Raw genomic sequence first — 15,086 nt, forward strand, 5'->3', positions numbered from 1 at the left:
TGCCTGTGCTTGCAGGTCCCAGCCAACCAAAAAGTTTGAACCTAAGCAGTTAGCCAAAATGCTAATTTAAATTGTCTTTTAGTTTCTAGCTTTCAGTTTTATATTCTACTGTATCATACTATTACTGTTGTGTAAATCCAAAGTAGCACAGCTGTATTAACTGGAATTACAAGAGTGTAACTGGGGGCAGAATTGGACCCTTGGTTGACTTGACTGCTACATAAACTCAGTCTTACAGTCCTGATGGTTAGGTGGTGACATCTGAAAAATGAAGAGACCAGTTTAATGTTTTGGATTGGCAGATGTGAACTGAATAAAGGGTTATGCTGCCTAGAAGCATACAAGAGCTTGTTGGAGTTGTCTTCAGTGATGTGTAAGTACCAGTAGCAACTGAGTGCTCATGTAAGTTATCTGCCCTCAAAAGCATACTTACGTTAATTTTTCATGGAATTATGTGTGAAAGTGTAAATATCGAATACTTATATTTGCTCTTAATCTGATGTCTATTCTGAAATGTTTTGGTTTTAAGAGTTACAAGTGCTATTTAATAATAGATTTGGAGGCAGAGGGAATTTGGATCTGAGGGAGAGATAGCACGTGTATTCTGCTTTTCTACTGGCAACCTCCTGACACTGTTTTGGGGGCTTTTAGCATAATCAGGATGACACCAAAACACTTCTTATTTAAAACCAGCTGACAGTCTATTCAGTTTGTGCTGTCTGTCTTTCTCTAAACTGGTTTCAGAAAAAAGCCCTACAGTCCTTAGTACCTGTTTGCCATCTGGAGCAGCGGGCTCCCGCGTGGATAGAGGCAGATGTACGAGTGTCTGATGCAGCCTTCTGCAGCTGCTGCCTGTTCCCACAGGCTGGCTGTACCTGGCTCTGACCGCTGCTCCTCAGCCAGTCCCTCCAGGTCCCTGGCATGCGCGCCTGTGTAAGTCTGTCAAACGTATACTGAATTCTCTAATAAATAATCATTAAATTTTCCTTCTTTTCTGTTCTTAAGAGTAATTTTCATTTAGATACACTGAATAAGCATAATTGCTTGTGCTTTACATCTGTCGTTTCACATTAATACTGAATGGTGAGATTCCTTTTAAATGTAAACTTACTGCTTTGTTCATGCTGGTGTATGTTGTAAAACCTAAGCATGAATTTTTGATGTAGTCCAACGGAAGAAAACTTGCACACTTCAGAGTAAGGAAGAACTCATTCTTTCCATCCTTAAATAAGAACAAGCCATAGCGGTTGATTCAAACTTGAAAGCACTTGTTTATTTGGGGCATCATGTGGAGAGACACTTGCAGATACTAGCATCCTGTGTAGTGTGGAAATGTGTGCAGTGAGCACACTGTGTGTAGAGAAGGAGGACATAGGTGAGGAGGAGACTTCAAGATTTCCTTGTTTGGTCTGTTTTAATCCTCAGTAAAACTTTCCCTGCTGGTGTCTGGGACAGGTGGATTCAGCTGCGTGATCTTTTTCTGTAATTTGTTAATGGAGGTGCAGTGGGTACTGCCATAGGGATACCATACTAAACTGAGGCATAGAGTGATATTTTGTTATCTGTTGCTTTTTGCTTCTGGTCTCAGGGTTTTTTCTGTCTATATTATGCAGGCTGGTAAAAGGCCTGGGTGTTTTTTTAGTGTTTATGTGTTTGGGGTGTGGTGGTTGTTTTTTTTTTTTGTTTTTGTTTTTTGGTTTTTTGTGTGTTGTAGGATTGCCAAGGCAGAAAAGGATTATTTAGGGAACAAGTTGCTTTTATTTTATTCTTATTTCTGAGGTTGAATTGCTTTTAACATTTTTTTAAATTTTTTTTTATTTATTTATTTTTTTAATGCTAGACCACAAATATGCATTAGACAAGGAGGGAAGTGGAAATGGTTCCTGTGTTACAATGCTCAACCCTATTTTTGCAAGATCATAAATAATTCTAAATTAATTCTAAACTTTGTCTGTATTGTGGCTTATAGCATTCCTATAGTAGCTACATAACTTATTTTGTACTTTTAATATTAAGACAGTCTACTATGCCCATTTGTTCAGAGAATAATCTGCTGTTTGCTGGCTGTGCCAGGGTATCTGAAAAGCTGAGACACATTCCAAATGTTCTAGTTCTGAATAATAACTTATCCTGCCTACATACAGTGCTTTCAGAGGAGCTGCAGGGGAAGGATTTTGGATTGAATGCATATTTGCTTGTGTGGGTATGAAAGAACAGCGTAGGGGATATTCTTCACTGGAAAAATGAACCACAGTCGTCTTTGTAAACTTTCTTGGCCCATCACTTCAGTTTGGATCTTTACACCCACTCTGCCTAATAGCAGTTACTACAAATGACAAAGTTTTGTTACCTTGCATTATTAAACCAACAGTAGTTAATAGCACAGACAAGCTACTCCCTCCAACCTCTCTTTAGATTGTTTTGAAAAAGACAATGACCTTTTCCTTCCTCACCACCAAGCTAAGATGGTAATGAAAGTTATATTACAAACTTATCAAATAAAATAGTTTAGAAATCAGTTGAAATACATTGAGGGTAAAGGAAATAATGAAATTTTGTGCTTTGCATGTAGGATTATTGTGAAGATTGTGTTGGTTGACTGGTGTTTTCTTTCCTGTAGCAAATGGACTATTGAAGAATAGATGTGCCAGACAGTAGACTTGAGTTACTTCAAAGACCTCTGCAGTACTGCCATGAAGCACGTGGTCTTGAGGCTATGCAGTGTGAGTCGATGGATGACGTAGGTCTGAGGTGGTGGTATCATGTTTTATGGGTAGGCAGGAGACATCTACTTAATGCTTTGAGGCTTTGGAGATCTTACAGTATCAGCAAGGTGACTCTTCTTGATAAAGAAAAAAATCTATGTGTAAACAGCATCAAATAACTGTTTGCTTGTTGCTTATAAAGATCATGTGTTTATATTTTACAAAATGTGTGGTAATGCTCAGGTGTCCAAATCTGTCATTTGCCGTTCTTACTTTCATTTTTGTCTTTTTGTCTTCCCATCCTTTAGGAGGAGAGCTGATTGCACTTCTGTGAGGATTTGATCTCACTGCATGTACTGCAATTATCTTGAGTAAAATGTGCTTGGGGATTTATAGATGCCTTTTGGTTTTGTAAATAAAAATTTTTTAAGAAGTAGGGGTGATCAGTTGCAGCTTACCCAGGTACTACTCAACAGAGTGTCTTGACAGAAACTACTCTTCCCCTGCAAAAGTCAGATGAATAGTTGATGATTCCTTCATTTAACAACAATTCAACTATTTAAATTGGAATGGAGTAGAATACCTTGAAGGTCTGAAGTGTAGTGGTCTGGCAGAGTTGCTACTGGGGGAAGAGGTGGTTGCAATTGCAAACTTGTCCTGAATGTGATGGGACAGGACGCTGTCTGAGAAAAACTGGTGTGATCTGTCTTGAAGGAGAAATTAAGGAAAAAAAATTGCTCAATAGTTTTCTTCTGGAATGATAAATTATTTCCAAATTCTTCAAACTGAAAGTTTACTGAGGTGGCAGCTCATCCGCTGTATAAAAATGCCATTTGGAGGAGGGCAAACTTTGTGACTGGCTTTCCTTTTGGAGGATAATTTCAGCAAAATGGGGTTTAATTTGTGGGAGTACTTGTGTGATTGCCAGATGAGCTCATAGCTCTGTTCTCTCATCAGCGTTTCAAGACTTGCAGCAGAAAGCCTTTTGAAATGTATGCAGTTGTGAAGTACTGCTTTATTTTGTTTTATAGATAAATCTTACTACTTTTGTGAAGATTCTGGAAACATTTTGTAGTGTTTTCATGATGGTATGTGCTTCCCTGTTTATGTTTTCTATGTGATGTTTAAGAGGAAAAGATTTGCTAACATCTCTTCTGTTCAGAGGATGTTTGCATACAGTTGTCTATACTGCTCTGTGCTCAAACTAAAAATTTTGGACGTGGTTAAGAATGTAGATATTGTAAAATGCACTCGAAAGATCAAGGTTTGAATACAGCAGACTGATTGAGAGTAGTCGTCTAACCCTTTCTCTTTGACTCAGTTTGGTAGTTTGTCTAGCTGCTCTGCCAAGAGAGGGCGAGGAAACTTGTGCGTGAGCCAAAGTTACAATTGCATTCAAATGACCTTACAGCATCAAGAGCTGTTCATGTGGGGGAAACGCAAATAGAAGCGACACTTAAAGCGAGCCTGCTAGCCAAATGGTGAAATTCTGGAGGGGGAGAAGAGGCTCAAGAAAGGAAGAACACTATGCAGATGATCAAGAGCAAAAAGAGCTGAAAACCAGGTACAGCAATGGCCGTTACAGGGCTGTAATCCCCCAATGCTGTTTGTCTCTCTTAGAGCTTAGCTTTGAATGTAGTATGTATGTAGTGTGTGTGCAGAGGCATTGCTAGCCATGTTTTAAATTAACTCAGACAAAGGAAGGGGACATGGCAAATGCTGCTTTAGTACTTTTTGGATTCCCTTACTCTGCAGTTTAGTTGAATGCTGTTTTTCAACTGTTGCACTGCAGAACGCTGCCTGGCCTCTTTCTCAAATAATGCTGAGCTGAGCTGCTGTTGTGTTGTCAGATGCAGGTTTTGTTCTGGTGGGGCAGAGGAAAAGACTTAAGCCTTGGTGTCCAAAAGTAGGGTATCAACGGTGTATTGTGCTTGAATGGGTCAAGGATCACTGTTTACTGTGCTTTCTGCTTCACTACCTCAAGGTCTAAAATTAGTCTAGTAAACCACCATACGTTTGGGTTTGGTTTTTTGGTTTTTTTTTTTGTTTGTTTGGTTTTTTTTTGGGGGGGGAGAATAAAACATAAGGAATCTGAGATAGCTAATATTTTTAAGGTTACAGATGAAACTGCTTTGGGTATCAGGTATCTTAAGTCATGATATTATTATTAAACAAGTGTGGTGGGAGCAGCCAAATTGATGCAAGCTGAATTACTTGTACAGTTTTGCAAGCTTTTGGCTGAGAAGAAATTGCAGTTATTTGCCATACTTGTATTGTCCTATCTTCACAGGACAATTAATTTGTCACTCATTTCTATTGACAATCCTGGAGCATCAGAGGCAGAAAATGTGGTAATATTTATATGCCATGCCATATATATCTTTATATATTCTGAGAGATACTTTAGTAACTTTAAGACTACTTACTGAAGTATGCTATTAGTGGTGCCTGTCTAACTATCATGGACTTCATTCTGTTGTTAAAATGCAAATTCCTGCAATATAAGGAGCTTAGACATGAATGTTTCCTTTGAAACTGGAGATAACTTGTGCTGAGGATGTCATCATTTTATTAAGCTTATTTTCTGGATGTGATTTGAGTTTGCTTTTCTTATCTGTATTTAATTTTGAAAATAGAACTTTAAAACAGAAAAAAGCAAAATGGTTAAAATTAATGCATGAATTTTGGACAGTATGAACTATTTTCTTCATAGAACATTTTTTTAAGAATAACTTTTTAAAATCATGATGGCTCTGAAACATTAGAGAGTTACGTGCTTGTGTTCTGGTGGGTGGAAGATGGGAAAGCTATTTAAATCCCTCTCAGCGTTGTTACTGTGAAATTGTTTGCTTACCAATGAATTTTATTGTAATAATCTTCACTACTACTTCACTACTACTATAATCAAATGAGGAACAAGTCTTTATAATTTACTAATTCTTTTTACTACTCCACAACTTGGCTGGGTCTGAACTCTGTTAAAAGAATGAGTACATGTAGTGAATTTGTAAAAACTTTGCAACTGCTTCTCATCAAGTTGAAACAAGAAAGCAAATTTAACTGTATTTTTCACATGCTCTTTGTTACAAAACCCATTTCACCTCGGAGCCAAAATAATTTAAAGGGCCTTACCATGGTTGGGAGCTTTTTAGCTTTGGAACAATGCCCATAGTAGCTGTTCCTTGCTCTGTGACTGACTGACTTGAAGGAGGCTGACATTTCTTAATCAAAAGCTTTACATTTTAAAACTTTGTAAAAATGCTTTGGATTGGCACTACCTGCAATACCTAAAATCCTTAGCACTCAAAAGTTTCGGTGCTACAGCTGTTTTTAGTCTATTGTAGGAAAGCAATGGGAAGGAAATGAGACATTTTTGTAGAGTTACTAGCATCTGTAACATGACTTTGCAAATTATGGGAGTGTAATTGTAGTTGGACAGAGATGGAGTTCATATCAGACAGAAAGAATACTGTTCTTGTTAGCTCTTTTTACACTGCTCCTTCTGTATTCCCACTAGTTCAGGTAGGATTACATTGCAACAGAAGGACATTTAAATTCTAGTAGGAGCCCTTGTCCATAGGGGTTAAACTAAAAAAAATCTAAAGTGTTCTTGAGTGAAATAAGTCTGGTGGATTTTTTCTTGTTCATTTTCATATGGCTCACTTCTTGTCTTCTAAATTTCAGTTTCACTACCTGATAAAGAGCATAAAGATACAGTGAATGCGAAGAGTTTATATTCTCTCTGTTCACTTAACTTACGCACGCTTCTTGTTTCTCTCCGTTAAGTCTGCTTCCAGTGAGGCGCTTCTATTCATCACAGAGTGGCTCAGAATTTGTCCATACTTTATTTATCTCTAAAATATGGAGGAACACCTGCTTTGTACAGGTGTTGAGCAATTTTCAGTTCTTGTGGAGAAAGTATTTTCGAAAGAATGTGTTGTTCTCAACCCACCCCTCCACACCCCTCCTTTGCATATCCTAGGTGTTGCTGTTTAATGTATGGATTGCAATGGCAGTCAGTTTTATTCCTTTCTGGTGAACTGTGTCCCAAAACATGGCATTAACATGGATGCTAAGAAGAAAAGTTAGAGGCAGAGGAGACTTATGTGATGGGTGCTGTTAGAAACAGCTCTGCAGTCAGGAGGTCTTGTTCTGTGAGCAGTCTGGTCCTAAAGGGACAAAGGGAACATGGATAAAACCAAAGGGTAGGTCTGTACTAAAACTTGCAGTCTTTGCAGACTATTTGGAAAACAGGATAACTTACTTCCAGTCCTGTTTAAAGACTTGATTGTTGGAACTAACTTATAATACATTTACTAGCCTTCCTAATTAGGATTTTAGTTGGAATTATTATGAGACGACTTGTTTCAAATATGAAATTAGACTGAGATGGATATGTGGCCTTTCAGAGCAGTACAGCTTGACTTCAAATCTTTACTGGTCATCATGGGGCTGTACAGGAATTACTGGGAAAACCTGAGGATTAGAAGTGATAGCTGTATATTTCACCTTGTGATTTCTGTGTTGTTAGATTTTAAAATACTGATACTATTTCCTCATCAACTGTGATACTGTTCCCTCTGATCCTTCCTCTTTCTGCAGTCCTTTTTCTCTGGAAGAGATGAAATGTGCTTCCTGATGTTGTTGTCGACTTTATATACATACAAGGTTTCATCAGAGAGCTGGAACTGAAGTTGAAAAATGTAGCTGACCAAAGAAACTTTCAATACAGGAGATGCAGAAAAAAATAGCTGCCTAGCTAGGCTCTCAAAATCATGTGAACTTTAAGCCACTCAAGAGCTTAATTTAGTGGAAGACTGGCCTGAGAGGCTTAATATAGATAGCTTAGATATCATGTGGAAACTCTAATTTAGACATGTATTAATGTAAAAGACCTTGAGCTTATTTTTATTTGTTCCTGATGAGATTATTTGTTTACTTGCCTTTAATCCTACTGTTTATTCTCAGGAAATGCAGTACATGGCAGCTGTTACTGCAGAACTACACCTAACTGTACCAGGGAGAGTGAGGGAAAGTCGGCCTTCCTGATGCTGGCACTTGTTCTCGTTTAGCCAGTTTTCAGTGGAGTCTTCGGTAAACTTGTTTGATGTTGCTCCTGGTAACTTTGACTAGGAAGGTGTAACAAGTAGTGGCACTGGTCAGGATTTTCTTCAGCTTCCTGAGAAGTGTTGGTGACTTTGGAACCTAGCTTTTCCTTTCTTCCCATAAGTGAAGTTCTTGAAGCAGTGAGAGAGACGTCGAATGTCGTAGGGAAAATACTTGTATCTCAAAGTTGAGAGGAAAGCAGGTAGGTTAGTTCAGATGCATCACCTTCTCAGTGTCCTCCCTCCAATGTAAAACAAAACAAAAGAAAACAAAATTGAGTTTAAGTGTTTATCTTCAAATGGCAGAGTCTTTAGATCAGGCAAATCCTTTCCTCTTTGCTGCCTCTTGGAGAGATACAAGTTCACTGGGATTTCTACTATTTTTCCTTTTTCCTTTTTTGAAGTTAGGCCTAAGCACTAGTTTACTTGCATGTTTCCCAATACTGTAATTTCAAATTATATCTGTTAACATCAACAGCACAGTAATTTTTAACTCTGTTCAGAAAACTTCATGTTTCTGGCATTGTCATTAACATCAGAAGGGAAGGTCATAGTCTCACTGATGTGACTTAACCTCTGATGAAAGTGTCATGGGAAAAACAAATGGACTAATAGATTCCCTGTATGTTTACAGTAGCCATGGAAAGTTCTGCTTTGCTAAAATGTAGATGAAGCTTAGGAAAAAAAACCCACCCACACTCTAAATCTTTCCTTTAAAAAAATTGATACTTTCAAGTATGGTTTCAGCTCTGCACAGGAATTTATTTCGGGTAAAATCATACTGTTGATCTGGAAGCAGCTGAGGGTTTTAACTGTACAAGAAAAAATGCTTCCCCAGCATGTGTTCAAAGTCTGGAGTAGGTGTTGTTGATGTCACTCTGAGACTTCTTAAAATTACAGCCCTTAATGCAATCAGAGTTTATTACATGTAACTGTACTTGCGGATCTCTAATTTCATAACCTGAGAGGTATCATTGGGAGGTGTCATTATGAAAACTGTTGTTGTCTTCCAAGTGAAAAATTAAAATACCTCAGCATTCTTACAGAAGCAGAGAGGGAGTAAGTAGGACACGTTCATGTTTAAAGACTTATAAAGTTGATGGTGAATGTTTCGCTACTTAAATTCTCCGTGAACAACGCTAACTTTTGTGGACTATGTAGAATAAAGTTGGGAATAAGAGTCAGACTAAGTTTTTGCTCTAAGGACACAAGAACTCTGTTTTCTATCCCTTTTAAGTAAGTTGCAGTACTGTCCTCTGGTAGCTATGAGTGGTGGAGGTTGCAGAAGTTTGTGGTCTATACAGGGAGGACAGTTTTGTATCAAAGTCTTGCTAACTTTTTATGTGTCTTTCTGAGAGATGGCAAGTTCCTTTTGAGTTAAAAAAACCTCAAATACAGATGCTGTGAGTCAAGATGACTTCTTAAAGATGTCTTGAAAATTTTGGATGGCACTTAGGCATAGTTATACAGTACAGAATGCAGTTTTATGCAGCATCTGAGTATGACCTACTTCTTGTAATGTCTCTGTTACATTTGCATTTACTGTAATTTAAAGATAATCAGAATCTATCTGTTAGGATAATACTTACTTTTTGAAGGGGAAGGAGGGAAATATTTGTATTTTTGTCTTTATTGAACAATATTGCATAAAACTACTGACAAGAAATGACTGCCTAGAGTTTTCGAGTGAGCATATATGTGAAGGACAGCCTCAGTCTCTATGATTAGTTTGTATTAGAAGTAGGTTTTGTTATAGCTGCCTCCTGAAATGCAAACCAGATGTTTTTATGTACAACTTCTTTGAACACCAGATCGATCCCTTATTCCATTAAATCCTTGTTGTTTAACTAGACAACTCAGTTCTAGAGATAGAATGAGCACAAGCAACTGACTGTTTTTGGTGTTAAAGCACTCCTTCATTTCATGAAGTGCTGTCAAAATTGTTCTACCTTATCAAGGTTTGATGGAAACATGCCTTGCATACCTTTTTGAGACTCTAACTGGCCTTTAATTCTGTAGCTATGAACTTTAGGTAGTCGCGGATCTCGTGCATTTTGCCTGTAGTGATTGTAGCATGCAATGAAACAACAGAACCCACAACACAGCTACCACACAAAAGTGACCTGGGCAAGCTTTTTAATCCCTCTGTCTGTTTAATCACTGTTTTGTAGTGAGAAAAATAACTTTGAGTGTTGAGAGGATTGCACTTGCCTGCAAAATGTCACGTACATTATTACATGTTGCTTGTAAGACCTCCAAAGAAACAATCGTGGAAGACTGCTTAATTGTGAACTAATACATATTTAAGCGTACTTCAGATTATCAATATGTGTTTAGCATATTCAGATTTTACAGTCAGTGTTGATTATAATGCAAAAAATGACATTGTTAATACAATTTTTTGAGATTGCCTGTAAAGTATCTATCACCAGGGGGGTGGGGATAAAATACATGTTCTGACTGTGATGGGCATGGATGGGCATGCAGTAAAGGCTTCCCTAACTCAACAAACCATTCTTTAGTCTGCCTCTTCAGTCTCTCATGTCATCAGACTGAGCTGTGGGGCTGTTACTAGGTCTGCAGAAATGTTTTCCACTGATAATGTACATGTCTTGTAGTTGAGAAGCTATTTTTAGCAGTCTGCTTAGACTCTTAGAGTCACTGAGGGACAGCGTCCTGGGGGAGAGCTGTAAAAGGGAGCTGCCAGTGGTTTGGAATGGGAAGGGGGAAAAAACGTACCTTTCATTCCCAACTGTTCTGTCTATTTTTGACGATGTTGTTATTTCCTGGTAATATGCAAAGAAAAGGCACATTTCTCAGGTTTGTTAGTTTGCATTCAGCTAGGAATAATATCTGTTATTGAGGGAAATTTGGTAGAACTGCATGGAGGAAGGCTTCCTTTTTCACTGTTATGATGTTCAAAGGCTGCCTGGATCTCAACAAACTGATGCCTTTTAACGAGAGTGAATATGAAGAAGTGCTGCTCTTCACTATATGTTAGTGGAAAGGCGCTGACCTCAGACAATTTGGATGAAGTGGGAGTTATATTAATTTGTACACTGCATTTGCTTATATGTAAGACTTTTCCCTAGTTGCACAGTAACCACGGAAAGGTGATGGAGACAACAGTGTCACAGAAAAAAGAAATTGTTGTAAATTTAGTGGAACCTTTAACTTGATGATGATACTCAGCTAGAGGCAGCTTTTTAATATTTAAAGTTTTATATTTTAAAAAAGCCCCTGTGAGCTTCCATTTGACCTATTTTATTCACAGAATGATTGTATAAAAAGACAGCTAAGGTAGAAAAATAGCAAAAAGCAGAAGAGGGGTCACCATTTTACGTGATCATGTGCTACTTTATGAACTCAGGGCAGGAAAGCTGCTGTTTTTTTTCTGGTGGCAAAATAGCTAGTGAGACTTCCCTGAATAAATTGCCATACTTTCCCCTCTCCTCCTTTCCAACTCTTTTTTTTTTTTTTTTTTTTTTTCTTTTTAATATGTGTTTTGTTTTAGTGCTAAAGTCAGAGGTCATTCCCAGTGTTTTAAGTCTCCATGTGCATGGCTGAGTGAATGTGTTTTTCTTCACTTTCATGTTTATCTTTGCAAATAAGATCTACAGGTAGAGAATTTAAAATGGAGCTAAGAACAGTGTGAGACTTCTCTAACAGACATACCTGGGAATGCTGCCACATAGCAGAAGCATTTCGATGATGTGTATTTCATTGCTGTGGGGACACTAAAGATAAAGTAAGGTAGACTGTGTTGGTTGCTCCAGTGTTTCATAAAATAACATTCCATGCAATCAAAGGTTTGTAGGCATGCTGAAGTGAAAGATTATCCATCTCTCTTTTTACTATTTATTGTTAGATTTTCTAAGTTCCACTATAATACCTCTTCACACTGGGGTAGTGTCATCTACCTGATACAGAAAAAAACCACCAAAATATTTATCTGTCTTTCCTCTGGCTAGTTAGAATGTATTCATGCTGAATGTAATCTTCATTTTGATTTGTCATTGGTCCTGCTTGAGACTATTTTATGTGGCTGACTCTTGTGCTACGTGTGCAGTCTTGTGGATTTGGGACTTAATCTGGTGGTGCAACTTTGCCTATGTAGGATGTTTGTAGGAAAATTATGCATATAGCACTTCAGTTTTGTCAGATAAGATAGTCTCTGCCCACTGTCGTCTGTGTCTTGTAGAACATGTGTCATATTCTGGGTAGTTTGCAAACTTGCTAAGCTAACTTCAGTTTTATATTTACAGCTGTTTGTAATTCGTCTGAAGGACACAGACCATAATGGCTAAAACCTGGTGGCTGTGGTGGCACCCCTTGTCTTTTAGCAAGGGGAGGTGACAATGAATGCCAACTGTACTATGATAGCTAACCATTAAATGTTTGGGTATAAAACTGATGGCAGTCAGTGAGCCTGGTGGCTGTCCTGGGGAACATAAGAGTGATGTGGCTGGTGTCCTCCCTCGTTGCCTTTTACTTTGTGCTGTTAATGACCAGGCAGCACTGTGCAGCTGTAACATCTGCACGTATGTTTGGAGCAAGGATGAAGCCAGCTTAAATTCTCTTCCCATCTTCATCTGTAGGAATATGCTCTACCACTGTGCTCTAATGTGCATCTCTATTACTTTAACTAAAATTGATTTAAAAAAAAAAATCCTTTTGCAAAGGGAAAGAGGAAAAAAATCTGCCTGAACTTGGAAAACTGCTGCTGCAGCTAAACACCATGCCAATAAATCATATATGCACTCTAATAGCAAGAAAATATTCTTCTTTGTGTAGCTATATGTTTGGGTTTTGTACGGTTTCTTAATTGCACTGTAAATTGATATCTTTATGTAAAGGTCTGAGCACAATGTAAAGATTGAGGAAGAATGGAAACCTATCAAATGGCATGACGCTTATGCAAAAGTTAGAAAGTGAAAACTTGCAAAAAGCCCCCCAAAACATAGTGCCAGTTGTTAAGTGATCTGCTGTCTGCTGCTGAACTTGTTTTGCGTTGCTTTTTTCCTACATCACTGTAGGCTTAGCATGGATTATCTGAAATCAGTGGGAGTTGTAAAACACTCTTCTGTTCCATATTGACATGGCTGTGTAAGCACTCACTTGGCAGTTGGATTCTGTGGGAGATCGTATAGGTGCATGCTGTGTTGTTTCCATGCAGTTTCATGGTATGTCCTGGGAAAACCATCTCTTCTCTGGCCTTTCTGGCATACTGTGCACCTCATCTTAGCCTAGAAAGTCATGGATCCAAGTCAAGTTGCTGACCTTTTCCTCCTGCTTACTAATAAACCTTCACATTTCTACTGCAATCAGTATAGGTAGAGGGACACCGAGGAAGAGAGCATTTCAACACTGGCTCATCCCACTGAGAAAGTGTCAGCGTGCCTTACTTAAATTGCACAGAGATCGTTTGGGCTATGCGGGCAGGTGGTGTGCATTTTGGTGGCTGTGAATTCTGGACTGAACAGAAGCTTTGGAGCAAGGGCGTGAGTGGTGAAACCACAGACCTACAATGAAAACCTGTGGTTCTGCTGGAAGGAAGAGAGCTCTGGGAAGGTTCTGGTGCAGCTTGTCACTATCAAGACATTGACCCCAGAGGGGCTGGGATAGACTTACTGCTGGTTAAAAGCTAGCTACCTTTTTAAACTATAGGGCAGTGGCTTATTTTGGCCTTGCCGTGTCAGTTGCTGGTGTTGCTAGTGATGGTAGTTACAAGGAAATTATTGCTAGGCCTGAGTCATGGGAAACTTACTGTACTTCCTGTTTTGGCCATGGAGAGTCCAGCCTAATGATGAATACCAGTAGGGTATTTTGATGATGAATTTTTATTTAATAATATAAATGAGGTATGTGCACACTGGTTTTTTTGTTTTTTTTTTTTTTTTTTCTTCTGTTTCCATGGTGAGGGACAAGTGTGTGAAAAGTGAATAAACATTATGTTTCTGAAAACCAAGTCTGGGTCCAGAACAGCAAGGGAAGTAAGGGTGGTCTAGTGTACCCACATCTCTACTCTGCAGTAGGAGTAACTACAATGTTTAATTCTCTGCATCCTGGTAGGGGAAACACTGCAGTTTTCTCTTTGGGGTGCAGTCTTGTCTCTTGCTTGAACTCGTGCATGAGCTATTCAGACTGCTGTGTTCTTCTGACCAAAAGGATGACCAAAAATTTGTTAAACAAAGCCAAAACTGTTATTTGTATGGGGCAAATAATGGCCGGGAGACCTCTGCTGCTACTGAACATGCTCTTTAATGTTATTTCAGCATTTCTTGCTGAAAATTCTGTTGGACTCCAAACCCTCAGGCAGATACACTGTAGTATGTCACCTTTCTTGTGCTTAAAGCGTGACTTAATATACATCAAAAGCTTTTCTACATGAACCTTAGGAGGACTTAAATAGGTTGACTTCATTTCAAGGAAGTCAGTGCCTATGTAGAATTTTTAGAAAAATACTTCTATATTCTCTCTTTTAATTATGTAATGTGCAGCCCTTTTGAAGCAAGTTGATTTTTTTTCTTGTCTGCCACACTAAGTACCACAAGGAAGTGCTCCCCAGACCTTCTTTAATAGTAAGGAGAGTTTCATGTTCTCTCTTGACAGTAAACGAGATGTGATAAAGCTTTGAGGTCTGATGCTAGAACATATTGGACAGAGAATCTAAAACTAATGAATGCTAAATAACGAAATTAAGACTGCGCAGTCTCAAAGCACTTTTTAATGTTACTGGCTTCAGCTGTCAGATCTTAGCTTCTTTTTACCTGTTTTAGCACAGATAAGCATTTGTATGTCAAATGAACAACACAGGGAATTCACAAAGTAGGTAAAGAGGTCTATTCCTTTCAGGAAATCCTGTGTTTATATTCAGGATTGAACTTGTAGTCCTTGCTTTCCATTTTGTTTGTTGATCTAAAAATATGAATCTTTCACAGCTTCCTTGACAGATGCTTGTTTCTTCATGCACAAGCAAAAAGTGTGAAAGTCTTTAAAACAGACAGTTACTTTTGGCTTTAGTAATACTTCCCTGTGGCTTCAAAGTCCTATAATTTTCTTCAAATGTAGCTGTGGGGACTGAAAGTCCAGAAGATGTTCTCGTCTTAAATCTGAGTAAATATTAACGTTATTTTAAGGGAACTTGAGTATTGGGAGTGGTAACTTTGCTTGTGATAGAGTATGTGCATGAGTTGAGGAAAATAATCCTAATTGTGATTCTGAGGCTGCCAAATTTGGGTCATAAAAAAACAGTTTGAAAGAAAGATTTCTAAGC

The 15,086-nt window shown here is 38.3% G+C and overlaps 1 protein-coding gene across 3 annotated transcripts in view; it reads left to right on the plus strand.

Moving 5' to 3' along the window:
* Window positions 1–15,086, plus strand: part of TRAK1 (trafficking kinesin protein 1) — a 137,764-nt gene that overhangs the window by 21,379 nt on the left and 101,299 nt on the right. The window contains exons 1-3 of one of the 3 annotated variants that reach the window (XM_086742856.1): window positions 3,060–3,116; window positions 3,737–3,793; window positions 4,117–4,269. The exons of 1 other annotated variant lie outside the window; for it this stretch is intronic. In XM_086742856.1, coding sequence (XP_086598982.1) covers window positions 4,184–4,269 — 86 coding nt within the window. In that variant the 5' untranslated portion in view covers window positions 3,060–3,116; window positions 3,737–3,793; window positions 4,117–4,183. Of the gene's footprint in view, window positions 1–3,059; window positions 3,117–3,736; window positions 3,794–4,116; window positions 4,270–15,086 lie in introns of those variants that run through there. One more of the 3 variants, XM_086742857.1, reaches the window with a different exon arrangement.

This window comes from Chlamydotis macqueenii, chromosome 2, assembly GCF_036417535.1.
Source record: "Chlamydotis macqueenii isolate bChlMac1 chromosome 2, bChlMac1.mat, whole genome shotgun sequence".
In the NCBI taxonomy this organism is placed as follows: Eukaryota; Metazoa; Chordata; class Aves; order Otidiformes; family Otididae; genus Chlamydotis; species Chlamydotis macqueenii.